Raw genomic sequence first — 14397 nt, 5'->3', positions numbered from 1 at the left:
GTAACTCAGGATATTGTTCTCACCTTGGCTCCAGAGTTCTTTCTTTATGATGCTGATGTGTTTTCATCCTGGTGCCTGTTTCTGGTTTCAGGAGGGCTGTTTGGTTCAAGCACGTTCAGCCAGCCAGCCACGTCCTCCACCAGCACCGGCTTTGGGTTTGGAACGTCAACAGGGACTTCCAGTGGCTTGTTTGGGACTGCGAGCACCGGAGGAGGACTCTTCTCATCCCAGAACAATGCCTTCGCACAGAGTAAACCCGTGGGGTTTGGCAGTGAGTTTGAATAATTAATTCCCCAACAAACTCTAGGAACTGTATTGCTGAACAAAATGTGCAATTTTTAAAGCTGACTTTTCTTCCAGGTTGCTCTTTAGATTTCATCATAAAGTTTGTGGATTTCAACAGTACAAAGTGGCTTGCTCCTCGTGGGAGCTTTTCAGTGGGGAAATAAGAAATGTTAAGCAAACAGCTAAAACTGCTGCTTTCCAGAGAGTGCATGTGGCCTCCTGAGAACTGTGTATCCTCTTTGCTGGCAGATTTAAGCACGAGATGGCTTTTTGTGAACGCCAAGCAAAGTAAAGCTGATTAGGAATGCTGCCTCCTCATAATGAGATTGAGGGGGACCTACCTCTGGGGAATGGGGCATATAATGTTTAGGGGTTGGAGTTGCAGGGAGGAGGCGTTAGCTGATTCGGTACGGGTAGAAATTCTCCCTAAAGGTTTTCTCAGATGTGCATAGTGCTCCAACCCGCCTCTGTCCAGAGACTTTAGCTTTCTTCAAGTGTGTTGGCGAAGAAAATTAAGATTGACGCGAGGGGTGTGAGCTATCTGGGCTGCTCTCTGACCTTTTAATATGTTTACTCTTGAATGACTCAGGGGTGATGTATCCCTTGCCCTTGGGATAGGAGAGGGTGGGGCTCAGAAAGTATAAGAGTTCTAATGCTCAATGTTGACCTCTTCCCTACCAGAAAGGGCCAGGCGGGGATTGATTTGTGCATGATTGAAAATCAGCACAGAATGAGAGGTCTTGATGGGTCACATTGGTGTCACTTCAGGCGTGTTTTTTTAAGGTGTCCTCATTTGTGGTTTGGGAAAAGGGGGGAGGCGAATAGGTGGGGATTAGAGCTGATCGGGCACTTTCATTGTTCAGAGTACCCCAATCACATTTAAATGTCCAAATAAGAAAGGTGGGGGTAAGGAATAGCAAAAAGCAGGTGCCGCTTGACTTAGTCCCGAATGCCTTCACCAGAAATAGTGATGGTGGAAGTGGATTAAAGAGAACTCTGGGGTGGAATAAGTCACAGTATGAGCAACAAAAAGATAGACTGTAAATTGAGAAGTTGAATAAAAGCAATCTGGACTCAAGGGGAAGACACTCATTTCCGTAAGGGATAAAATGTTAGCCTGTTTGATGTTCAGTTAGCTACCCAGAGTTCTTTGGAAAAGCAGAATACAAAGATTTTTGAATAATTATTTTAAAAAACTCGGCAGGTGGTTGGATTCTTTCTGCTGCTCTCCAAACAATGGCTGGGCCAAGCTACTACCTTATTAATGTTCCTGCCTGCAGGAGAGTGTCCCCCTTGTTGCTCCAGTGGCCGTCCTCGTGTGCTGCTCTTGCTACCGGGCAGAAGGGTGCAGTGCTGCCAGCTCTTACAGGTGCCCTGGTGGCTGCTACTTCAGGCATTGCATTGTCACGCCAGAGCAAACTGACTTGGACGAAACAGGCCTTCAGTGCAGAGTGGGATTATTTTTGGTTGTTGTGGATTTTCCCTGCTGTATTTTTGTCTGTATTTCCCTCCCCAGGAGTTCCTGAGGATGATTCCTGGGGTTGTAGCATGCGTGTGGACATAGTTACCTTGGCTGGGGGTGGGGCTGAAGTAACAAAGGGAGAAGGGTGCAGTATCAGCTCTCTTCTGGAAGTGCACCTCTGGCAGAACGGGGGCGGGGGGATTTTGCCCTTCCTCCTCCTCGCTGCAGTCCCCCCTCCAAACCATGTGACTGTTTGTCCACATGAGAGAACTTTTGCAAGGGGTCAGAAGGGGCTGCTGAGAGGAAGTGGATACCAGCAAAAATGTATATTAACCAGTACTGATAGGTTGCTGGGCTGCAGCTTGAGTTCTTAAAGAACACAGCCTGGTAGCTGTGGTCACCATCTGACTCTACAGCAGCAGCCACCTTCTGTCTGTTTTTGTTCCGATATTGACTTCATTTTCCCTTTTTTTTTTTTTAACAGACTTTGGGACAAGTACGAGCAGCGGTGGTTTATTTGGAACCACCAACACAACTTCCAACCCATTTGGGGGCACATCTGGCTCCCTCTTTGGATCCACTAGCTTTACCACTGTTCCAACTGGCACTACCATTAAATTCAATGCAAGTCCAATATTACTTTACTTTACTTTTTTTTTTACTTTACGTTCAAAGGCCAGTTCTGTCCTTTGTGCTAGACCGTTCTGTTCATCAAACTCTTGTACTAGTAGGCTTCCGAGTCCCATATGAGGTGTGCCCCAGTAAAAGCATTGTGATCTGGCATGACTGCACGGTGTTGATCCCAAATCTCTGATTTATAGCCCATATATCTCTAGGCCAAAATCACATTGATAATACAAGTGCGATGTCTTTGTCAAGCCTCAGTTTATCTGTTCAGCTTACAAGCTGAATCCAGTGGAAAAGAGCAAGAGTCCAGTAGCACCTATAAGACTTTAACAAAATTAGCGGTAGGGTATGAGCTTTTGTGAGCCACAGCTCACTTCTTCAGATACCAGATACAAGCTGAATCCAGTTTCATTTTGCTGCCGCTTCGTTTCCTGTGCTAAATGGAGCGGAAGGGAGGGGGTACTCTGCACCTCTAGCTGTTGCATATTTAACTCTTTGACTTCTTATATGGATTTAATTTTAGAGAGAGGCAGTATTTTAACACAAAGCCAGCTAATTTGGATTTACGCTTTGGGAGCTCCCCCTGAATTGTTCTGCGTAAGTGTGAGACAGAAGTGAGACGTATGAAGCTGCAGGAAATCTCTTTTGAGTGCGCTGGTCTCTTTAAGGCTGGGCGGTTCTGAGGGTTCCATAGCAGTTGGTGAAGCAAAAGATGCCAAGATGTGCTCTTCTGGCGCCTGGTTAAGCGTATTCTAGAGCAGCTGGAGCAGCCACTGTGGGACTGCCTCTGGGGTAGAGCTGCTTCATAGCCCAGCTAGCCTAGAAGGGGGCAGACCAGAGAGAAAGGCGCGATGTCCCTGCATATCAAGAAGATGGGAAAGCACCTGCATTTGGTGTGCACCAAGGCAAGCATAGCCCTGCGGCACATAGAGGTCTCTTTGCCCCAAGGAGCTCACAGCCCCTCAATGGACTGGACACCCAGAAAGCTTCATAACTGATCAGAAATCTGAACTGGTGTTCTACACTTCCTCAGCTCTGCCCTGGGCTGGCTTTTCTTAAAAGTCTTGTCAGTCCACTGTGCATTTGCATAAGTGCTGGCCAGCCAGTTGCTGCTCCATTCAGTGATACTAACCGCTAACCAGTTTGGTGTAGTGGTTAAGAGCGCGGGACTCTAATCTGGAGAGCCAGGTTTGATTCCCCACTCCCCAACTTGAAGCCAGCTGGGTGACCTTGGACTAGTCACAGCTCTCTCAGAGCTCTCTCAGCCCCACCCACCTCAGAGGGTGTTTTGTTGTGGGGATAATAATAACATACTTTGTAAACCGCTCTGAGTGGGCATTAAGTTGTCCTGAAGGGCGGTGTATAAATCGAATGTTGTTATTATTAAATGTTATTAACAGGATTCCCTGCGTCAGGAGCTGGGGAAGTAAGACTCTGCCTTAATCTTTATACCTGTCACTTTTTTCTTGCAGCCACCAACCGGTACTGACACAATGGTTAAATCTGGAGTCAGTACAAACATCAGCACAAAACATCAATGCATTACGGCTATGAAGGAATACGAAAGTAAATCTCTTGAGGTCAGTCAATCAAATGCCTTTCTCTCTGCAGGCTTTGCTATGTATGTTATTACTTTTGGATACTTATTTTAAAGTTTGTACACCGCCTTTCTGGCTTTTAAGGTTGAGAACAAATAAAAAGACATTAAAATCAGATTTTAAAAATAAAACATATTTACAAAAGCGGTTAAAGACGAACGAGGATCATTTAAGGTACACCAGCTGAAACAGTGAAGAGTCTAGTAGCACCTGTAAGACCAACCAACTTTATTGTAACATAAGCTTTTGAGAGCCACAGCTCTCTTTGTCAGATGCATCTGACAAAGAGAGCTGTGGCTCTCGAAATCTTATGCTACAGTAAGGTTGGTTAGACTTAAAGGTGCTACTGGACTCTTTACTATTTTGCTACTACAGACTAACACGGCTAACTCCTCTGGATCATCTGAAACAGAAAAGTCTTTTTCCACCAGCAAAAGGCAGCGATAGATGGAGAAACACAAATCTCTCTGGGGAAGGAATTCTGTCATTTTGGTTCTACAATGAAGAAGGCCCTCTCTTGGGTTGCTACCCATCTAGTTTCAGAGGGGGCTGAAAGCAGGGCCCTTAAAAATAACTGTAATGGCCAGATAGGGTTGTGTGGGAGCAGGCAGTCCTTACAGGACTTTAAAGGCCAGTGCCATCTTGAATTGGGGCTGGATGCAGATTGGAAGCCTGTCCAGATAGAAAAGGACTGGAGTGATGTGGTCCCTACAACCTGCCCCAGACGGCATTTCCTGCTTCAGCCTTCTGTATGAGTTGTGGGCTGTGGACACTCTTAAGTGGTCTGCAAGTAAGGGAATTGTTGCGGGGGGCAGACAGTCTGTGACCCCCCATATCTGCGGGGGAGTAAAATTGTATAGATTTACATAGAATTAGTGTTTTGCTTGGGATCTCTGGGTGCTGAAAATTTGTTAGGGTTAAGGGTTAGGGTTGAGAGGAATTAGCCCCTTTGGGGTCGAATGTCCAGATCAGTAGAGAAGGCTTTCTTCCTTCTCTAGTCGGTGGTGTCTCTAAACTAAGGCAAAGGATGCGCCAGACTCCCTGCTACCTGTTTTAGAGCTTTCTCATCTTAGACTGCCTGTTACTGTCTTTCATTATAGACAAGCTGAACAAAATGATGTTTGGAAAAGTTGCGTGTTTGTTTCCAGGCTGACTGGGAAAGCTTGTTGTTGGAAGGATTGATTAAGCTACAGAGTAAAGCTGTTGTTACTTAATAAGGTTTAGAGCTTTATGGTGCTTTTGGACCCAGCCTTGCTGAGGGAGGGAGAGGTTGATGGAGTAGCTAGAATTGCCTTCTTTTCACCTTTACCTAGTCCTGGACTTTGTAAGCCTGGCTACTCGGATATGCTTCTTTAACTTGCAGACTGCAACCTTGTTGAGCCTGCGCGCATTTTCGGAACTTTCAGGAAGGGAAGTGAGCACTATCTCAAAATGGCTGCCACGGGGAGAGGGCAGTTACAGAAGGAGGTGCCAAGCCAAGCATTCTCCTGTGATTGGGGTAGCGTTTTCTCACTGAGCACTCTGCAGACCCCAGGGGTGATGCTTCCTTGGACTTCTGAATCTCCTCCTGCCCCACTGAGATGGAATAAAGTCAGGAAACCTCTTTGTTTTGGAAAAGGAGCAAGTTGGCACCAGGAAATGCGTCTCTCAGTTATCCAAAAATGGACTCTATGCTGTATCTGGGCAGCAGTTTTAGCGTTGGGCAGTGCATTTATTTCTTAATTATCTCCTGGTTATAGCAAAGGTTTATTTTACTGTGATTGTAAGCTGCCTTGCACTACCCTGGGAAGATAGGATAAAAATTCCTTTGAAATATGTTCTAGCAAAGGTAACTCGTGTAGCTGTGCTATTTCTTTGCTGATTGAGAACAGTGGCATAGATAATGATTGCATTTGATTATTTTGTGTTGGCCCACGAAACCTTGCCTGGTGCAGAGAGGGGAGCAGTAGTGTCCCGTATATATCGTGATGGTACCAGAGAACTCTCTCTTCTCTAGGAACTCCGCTTGGAAGATTATCAAGCAAACCGCAAAGGACCCACCAACCCCGTAGGAGCCGGAGCCACTCCTGGGCTGTTTGGAGCATCTACCGCGACGTCCAGCGCCGCCACAGGACTCTTCGGCTCCTCCACTACTAACACTGGTTTTTCGTACGGGCAGAATAAAACGGGCTTTGGAACCAGTAAGTGTGTCTAGCTCTATTTCTGTCCACATATTTAGATGCTGTCTCCTACAATGACATGCATAACCATAATTATTGTTCTTATACGAACAGTGTTTGTGAGGCCTCCTGTGAGCCTAAAACGGAAAGACCCCTGCCTCTCAACAGTTTGCAGTCCAAAACAGATAAGGGAAAACACAGAGAAAAAGGGAGAGGGGGGTGAATGTGAGCAAGTGTAGTTACATATGCTTAAAACTTGGCCGTAGCTGGGAATGAAGGCGTTTCTGGGGCTATGCCAGAAACCACACAGAAAAGATATTCTGAGAAGGGACTCACCAGAGGGATGGGTTGGCCCCTCTATACGGATGACCCATCTGCTGAAAGGGGCCCTGGAGAAAGAGACTCTCCAAGGAAGTCATAGAGTGCACGAAGAGGCTGAATGAAGCGGCTTCTTCTTCTTACATGAAAAACCCTCTCGGCCAGAGCAGCGCCCTTTATGGGACGGTTGGGGCGTGTGTTGGCGGCACCGTGTCCTCTGGCCTTGTAGGTTCTCCAACTGAGGGTCACGGGACCGGAAGAGAGGAGATAAAACAGGATGTGTTGAGCAGGTACCGGAGACTGCGGGGGCCTTGATGCCAAACTGATGTTTGCCCCTGCATGATGTTTAAATCAGCCGTGAAACAGAGCCTGTAATGCTGTTTGTTTATAAACGTGGAAAATGAAAGACTCCACTTGAACAGCTGTTGGAGAAAGGAAAATAGTGCAGAGTTGTTGCACAAGTTGGTCTTGAAAGATAAGGAGTAAGCTATGAAGCTAGCCCAGCTTCAAAAAATTTGGCAACCGCTGCTTCTGGTGATTCCCAAAAATCTGTGAACTTTGTCCAGCCACATATTCCAAAGACCCAAAGGAATTTCAGTTTTTCAAGGCGAGAGGCAGCGGACCTTCCAGTTGGAGAGTGGAAGTGGCAGACACCCTGTGCTCCTTCAGAAAACAAGTACGAGAGGGGCGGGAAGGTGAAACACATGACAGTTATTCTAGCAGAAGTGCCTAGGAGAGGCAGAGCAAGGAGGGTGTCAGACATTAGAGGTTTGGAGCACCCTGCTTGGAGCACTGGGGTGCCCAGTTCTGAATCCGTGCTGTACCTTAGTGTGGCTGAGCGGTCTCAGGAGCTTCTTACAGCTGGTGGGATGGCGCCTGTGTTCCTCTCCGCTGCCCAGAGTCATCCCACGCCATGCATCCTCCCGTCTGGTTGCTGAGGCTTGGAGTGCCTGCCTGGTAGACTGGCAGGGTGCCCATTCCCACCAGTTCCCCAAATCATCGTCCCTGTGAAGCCTCGTCCTTGTCTCTCAGTTCTCCGTGAGTGAGGCAAACCCTGAGTACGTTTAACCGCACCTACTCACTGTCACCCCTCGCTCCTTTGCCACTGGCACTCTTATTTTCCCTGTAAACTAGGATCATAGAATCACAGGGTTGGAAGGGATCTCCAGGGTCATCTAGCCCACCCCCTGCACAAGGCAGGAAATTCACAAATACTTCCCCTCCCCACACCCCCAGTGACCCTTACTTCATGCACAGAAGATGGCAAAACACCTCCAGAATCCCTAGCCAAACTGGCCTGGGGAAAATGGCTACCTGACCCCAAGGTGACGATCGGCCTTATCCTGGGCATGTAAGAAGGGGCCACGAGGACTAAGCCCTGATGCAACCTTTCCTGCCCCCTCCCTCTCATGATCTGCACAGGTTCACAGAATCAACATCGCTGTCAGGTGGCCTTCTAGCCTCTGCTTCAAAACCTCCCAAGAAGGAGAGCCCACCACCTCCTGAGGAAGCCTGTTCCACTGAGGGACCACACTGTCAGGAAGTTCTTCCTAACGTTTAGCCAAAAACATTTTTGTTTAATTTCAGCCCATTGTTTCTGGTCCAACCTTCTGGGGCAGTGAAAAACAATTCTGTGCCCTCCTCTATATGACAGCCCTTCAAGTACTTGAAGATGGTTATCCTATCACCTCTCAGTTGTCTCCTCTCCAGGCTAAACATTCCTTCAACCTTTCCTCAGAGGATTTGGTCTCCCTACCCCTCACCATCTTTGTTGCCCTTCTCTGAACACCTTCCAGCTTGTCTATATCCTTCTTAAATTGTGGCGCCCAAAACTGAACACAATACTCCAGGTGAGGTCTAACCAGAGCAGAGTAGAGTGATACCATCACTTTGCGTGATCTGGACACGATGCTTCTGTGGATACAGCCCCAAACCGCATTTGCCTTTTTAGCTACCATGCTGACTCATGTTCAGTGTAAGGTCTACTAAGACCCCTAGATCCTTTTCACCAAGACAAGTCTCCCCCATCCTATAATTACGCATTTGATTTTTCCTTCCTGAATGTCAAACTTTGCATTTATTTCTGTTGAAATTCATTTTGTTTGTTTTAGCCCAGTTTTCCAGCCTGTCAAAATCATCCTGTGTCCTGGCTCTGTCTTCGATGGTATTTGCTGTAAACTGTAAAAATAGTGTTTGTTTGTAACGGAAACACCTCCTCTCTGTTCCAGGCACGACAGGGTTTGGAGCAGGAACGGGGGGCCTCTTTGGGCAGACCCAGCAAACCACCAGCCTTTTCAACAAGCCCTTTGGCCAGGCGACAACAGCACCGAACACTGGCTTTTCGTTTGGGAACACTGGCACCATTGGACAGCCCAATACAAACACCATGGTAGGGTGATGGCGACTGCGGTTCTGTATTGATTCTGCTTTTTAGTAAGAGCATCCCAAGAGAGCTGCCCTCGTTCTGCCCCCCTGCCGTCCAGAATGTCCAGTGAGCTCTTTGTGCCTTTATCAGCCCGCTCCTTAGGAGTGCAGCACACGCGGTCGGCCAGCCCTCCATTTATGCTTCCCTCAACGCGGAGAGATTCCAGGGATCGAACGCCTTTGTGTGTGCCTCGCTGTATGGGTGCTTTGTGTCATAGCAAGCCTCCCGGATCTGCAGAATCCTTTATTGCAAACTTGGCAGGGCGCCAGCAGAGTTCGTTCTCGTTTCAGGCTGTCAGGCAAACAAGCTCTAAAGCCCTTGCCTCACGGGGAAGCCTGACTGATAGTGTGGCTTTGCGGATCTCATGTATAGTCCACCACAGGGAGCTCAGTGCAGCTTTGATGGGGCTTGCAGAAGTCTCCGATCCAGGCATGGGCCAGGTCTGTCCCCCCAGTTTTAGTTCTATGATGCTGCTGCCTCAGGTGCATCCAGAGCATTCTGTGTGCCTGCCGTTGTGTAGTGTTACGGGCTTGGGTGTCCGTGTTTTTATTAACTCCCTAATAACACAAACGGGGGCCTGCGGGGACGCACGAGGTGGTGGAATTCCCTTCCCCGTGTCTGCTTCCTCTTCCTCTTGCCTCTAGTTCCTGCTCTGCCTGCCGTTCCCCCCTGCCCTTCTCCTCCTTCCTGCTCCACCTCCTCCTGCCTCCTTATCCGCTTTCTCTTCCCCTTCTTTCCTTGCTTCCCCCCCCCGCCCCCCCCCACTGGGGGGATCTCTGCCTCGTGCCTCCTTCCCTTCTCTGATTCTGCCAGTCATATAATATACCCTCTTCCCCCCCCCCCCCGCGGTGTGTGCAGATACCACTTCCAGCTTCAGCCTCTCCCCCTCCAGTCTGGCCAGCGTTCTCCCCTGTCTCTCCGCCCTCCTGCCATTACTCCCCCTCAGCTGTTGGCCTACCCTCCCCCCCCCATTTTAGCATCCTTGTTTTTTCCTTGCAACATCTGCACATGTGGAGACGTCACTCACTAGCTCTCTACGAGGAGGGGACTGCAACCCTCGGTAATTTTTTTTTCACATCCTTTTAAACATTTTGTGCAAACCTGGGGCTTTTCTCAGGCTTTCCCGTGAGACTTTTGGATCTGTACACTGGGGCCACCTGTTGCTGCTAGATACAGGATACTGGGTGGATCGAATGAGCCTTGAGCTCTGGTCACTGAATGTAACTTTTCTGGGTTCCCCTCCAGCATCAGCACTGGGTATGGTGTGGGCATCTGTATTGGGAAGGGAGAGATGGGCAAATTCCCCCCCCCCCCCCAGCAGAAGTGCTCTTTGCATTGGCAAAAAGCAACTGGACGGTCCAGTCTATTGAGAACGGCACTTGCATGCTTTTGGGAACGACAGGTCGCTTTTTTGGGGCCGCCCAGTTTCACCATGTTGCAGGATGCATTCCTAGGTAAAGAGAGAAATATAAAGGGGGTATACATAGCAGGAGGCATCTGATAAAAATCGAATTGACCTGGATATCCAGTTAATCCGAGTAGGCTTTCATGTGAAGCTGTGACGGCCTGTTTGGAAGGGAGTTCTACCTGTCTTCAGGTGCAACCCAGGTACAGCTGGGTAGGAATATGGGGAGTGAATTGCTGAGCTGAAGGCTGTCCTGGCCGTGGTGGGCTTTGGGAAACGGCCTTTGTCACCAAAGGCAGTGATGCGTTTTGTGATCCTCCCCCCGTGAGGGCCTCTTAGTTTCTCGTTGCCTTGGGCTTGGAGGCAGCCCTGGAGTGCTTTTCTGCCAAGCTATGGATGCCCTTCAGGTAGAGCCTGGCATGTTCCTCTTCTCTGGTATTTTCCGTTGTTTCATGGCTAAGATGGAACTGGGCTTGCTTCTTGGCTGTTAGGCCTCCCGTCTTGAGCTGCTGTTTAATTTAATACCTACCAATCTTGCCTTTCTAAATCGAACCTAAATTTGATTTGTAGTTCTTAAATTTTCTGCACTTTTGGAGTCCTTTTCAGTTGCCACTGGCAGAGAATGCGTTCCCTAGTGTGTTCATATCACAATGTATCCAATAACAGAAGCCACTATTTAGTTCTGTTTTTAAAGGTAGGTTGTAGAATCTCTTTCTCAAACATCCCCCTCATATTTGCAGAGCTTGTTTGGAGCAACGCAGCCCTCGCAAACCGGAAGCCTTTTTGGAACAACTGCAAATACGAATACTGCAACTGCCTTTGGAACTGGGACGGGTCTCTTTGGACAAGCCAACACAGGATTTGGTGTTGGTGGCTCGGTATGTTGGTGAGAAGTAACGAGGTCTTAAGGAGGTGATGGAAGGTTTCCCCTCCTAGCTTGCTGCAGACTTTCTGCCTACCTGATGCGTTCTGCCGTGCATGAGCCCGGGGAGGGCTTCTCTGGTGGTGGTGGTTTGAAAACAGCTGCTTGGGACTGTGTAATCCTAAAGGTGTACTGCAGAATATTTGGTGTATGGTTCTGATGAGAATCATACAGGCTTAATTTTGTAGGCGTCTGAAATAGTTACACATAACCAAGCATTTGTTAAGGTTTTGCTTCGTAGCTCCAAATTCTGTGACTTTATTGATACCTAATTTTTAACTGAGTCACAGTCGTGACCTCAGGTTCTCTGAGGGTAAGAGGCTCTTGTGTGAGTCTCTGGCCGTTGAGCTTCTTGGCATTGCAGTGGCAGCCACTACAGGGGAGATCTTAAATGCAAAAGGGGATTTTGCCTTTTGTCAGCCGGAGCACGTGGCTGATCCAGAATGTGGTTACTTTCTCGGAGCTCTGGTAGGTCTGTAATGTTACATGGATGAGATGGGTTGCCAATGATATCTCAGGAAGTTCAGCAATAATCTACGATCTGCGACTTGAAACAGCGCCTGTAGGAAAATGGTGACTGTGATTGCAGGGAATACGCTGGTTCAGGATCATTAATGTGACCCCAGCAGAGCGCTTCCTGAAGCCACAGTGTAGAATACTCTCGAATGCTATCTGGTGCAGTGCACGAACGAGCACAGCTTTTGCAGTAAACTTGGCTAGGACAGCAGTGACCGTCTGTCCTGTCCGTCGCTGGTTCTTTCTCTGGGTACCCTCGCCTGGTGCGAAAGAGTAGCACCAACGTGTGGTTCAGGCTGTTGGTGGTAGCAGTTAGAACTTACACAGGAATAGATCTCCCCATCACATCCCAGGCTGCCTGTTGTCTGTGTGCTTGAATCAGACCTTCAATCTCAGCAATCGCCTCCCTCTGCAAGGAGAGCAAGGACAAGACTGCCCTGCCATCTCCATCCAGAACACCAAGTGGCAGATCAGCGCCGGATGGCCTCTGTGGTTCATTCTGGCACACTTACATATCGTGGGTCAAACCCTGCCCAAAGACATTCACAACAGCAAATCTTTCCTTGCTGATTCCTTCTCCAAGAGCGCCCCAAGCCAATAAAAAGGTGTTGGGGAGCTTTGTAACTAAAATGCTGCAACGTACAGGTAGGGGCAAGGTATGCTTCAGCAAGGAGGGGGATTTGGGCAAAATTGTCTCCCCTTTCGTGCCAAGAGAAAGTTTGCTCTGCTAGCAGAAAGAAGGTGAAGAAGTTGATTTTAATCCCCTCAGCCATCCTCATTGCCTCAGGGTAGTTTATCCTCAAGGCTCCCCCCATCCCACGTTAGCTTTTAGAAACTGTGGCAGGAAGGTGAAAGAATCTGCATTTGTGGATCTGGAAACGGTGATGCATTTCTGGTGTATTAGCAGTTGAGAGACTGTGAACAGTTACTGTGTGTGACTACGTGGTGTACGTTTTCTCTTTTCAGTCCCTTTTTAGCAACAAGCCTGCTGGATTTGGGACGACCACCACCAGCGCACCCTCGTTTGGAACAACATCTGGCAGCCTTTTCGGTAACCAAATAACTCTTCCAGTTTCAGTGCATTTACTTAAATATATTGAATATGCCACATGGTGTGCTGTTGGCTAAATGTACATGTGGATCCTGTGTGGCGAGACACGGTGTTTGGGGACAGCTGGGGGATCTCCACCACAGTGCCTTGGCCTTTTTTCCATGTTGAGTTGTTCTTTGCTGCCTTAGAATATTCAAACAGCAAGGCAGCTTTTTAAAATATACTTTGGTCATCTTCCAGGGCCCTGACCTGGGCAGCCCGGATGAGCCTGGTCTCATCAGATCTGAGGAGCTAAGCAGGGTCGGCCTTGGTTAGTAATTGGATGGGAGACCTCCAAGGAAGACCAGGGTTGCAAAGGCTGCCAACGGGAAACAACCTCTGTTATTCTCTTGCCGTGAAAACCCTGTTAGGGGACGTCCTAAGTCAGCTGTGACATGAGGGTGTTCACCACCACCACTAATTTCTACGACACGGGCGTAGAACGAAAAGAGGCCATGGAATCACTTTCCCAGGAGGCATTCTGGGAAAGGTTTACCAGATTTCTTTTGGGGACCTTAGCATAGGCAGGGGCGTGGACAGCCGCCTGCTGGATCCATTCCATTGCTACAGTTCACAGTTTTGCCATCAGCTCACATCTGGATTTGAGCTTTGTGTGACTGTGGTGATGAGTGGGTGGAAAGTCCTCTGTTCCACATCTGTAATAAGATCTGAGTTTGCCCCCGTTTGTCATCGCTTTTAGGGACAGGCGTGAAATCCTTTAAGACCCGTGTGCCGCTTGCTCAGCAGGTCTCTTCTTTGTGCTGGATCGGATGTTCTCTTGCGCAGGCCTAGCCATATGCGTGTTGGTCTGTCAGGGCTTCTTTGTTTTGCTCTAATGGGCTCTCCTCAAGCCACACAGGCCTTCCCCACCTAACCAGGGCCAGCCGTGGGCTTGTCAGACCAAGCAGTGAGTGAAGGGGGGGGGCAGCTCTGGGCCCCCCTCCTCACCCCCAGGGGGATTTCCTGCTCCTTTCTTCTCTTGTGGGCCAGCTCCACAGACTTCGAGGGAGGCGAGAGAGAGGCCTTCGGGAGGGACCAGCCCTTTGCTGCAGCACCTGTGGCTCGGCTGTGCCCCTGCTTCCTTGAGGGGAGAGGGGTCTGTGTTTGCACGGGGGGGACAGTGCGCTCATTAAGTGTGCCTGTGCTATGCCGGCCGGGGCTGTTCTTCCAGAACAGTTTTGAATCCTCTCGGATAGACGTGGTGGCATTTGTGCCTGTAAAAAAGGCGGACCGGGGTGCTTGCGTGGGTTAGTGAGCGTGAGCTGACCCAGGCTGTGCTCTCTGGCCAGCCCCGGGGAGGAAAGAGGCTGAATGGCAAAGGAGCCCACTGATTGTTCTTTACATGTAGGGTTTGGGGCAAGCACCACTGGAAATAGCCTGTTTGGAAACAAGCCTGCGGCTGGGCCTCTGGGAACTGGACTTGGAACAGGATTTGGGACAGGTAAAGAATGAGAAGATGCCACCCCTGGGAACGGGGTGTCTCCTCACGCTCGGATGGGCAGTTCACCTGAATGGTGGGCATCCTCCGTGGGGCCCGTTGTGCATCGCAGGCCCGTTGTGAATGGCAGTCCCATCAAGACCTTTCCCCTT

General features: G+C 49.0%; 1 protein-coding gene across 4 annotated transcripts in view; it reads left to right on the top strand.

The window, feature by feature from the left end:
- Positions 1–14397, top strand: part of NUP98 (nucleoporin 98 and 96 precursor) — a 56151-nt gene that overhangs the window by 11394 nt on the left and 30360 nt on the right. For 3 of the 4 annotated variants that reach the window (XM_054973389.1, XM_054973387.1, XM_054973388.1), the window contains exons 4-11: positions 92–271; positions 2232–2371; positions 3847–3954; positions 5969–6152; positions 8678–8838; positions 11020–11157; positions 12684–12768; positions 14156–14248. In XM_054973389.1, the coding sequence (XP_054829364.1) occupies positions 92–271; positions 2232–2371; positions 3847–3954; positions 5969–6152; positions 8678–8838; positions 11020–11157; positions 12684–12768; positions 14156–14248 (1089 nt within the window). The remainder of the gene's footprint in view (positions 1–91; positions 272–2231; positions 2372–3846; positions 3955–5968; positions 6153–8677; positions 8839–11019; positions 11158–12683; positions 12769–14155; positions 14249–14397) is intronic. The other variant, XM_054973390.1, reaches the window with a different exon arrangement.

This window comes from Eublepharis macularius, chromosome 3, assembly GCF_028583425.1.
Source record: "Eublepharis macularius isolate TG4126 chromosome 3, MPM_Emac_v1.0, whole genome shotgun sequence".
Taxonomy (NCBI): domain Eukaryota; kingdom Metazoa; phylum Chordata; class Lepidosauria; order Squamata; family Eublepharidae; genus Eublepharis; species Eublepharis macularius.
Note: the sequence above shows the minus strand (reverse complement) of the source record. Positions and strands in the feature narration are given on the sequence as shown.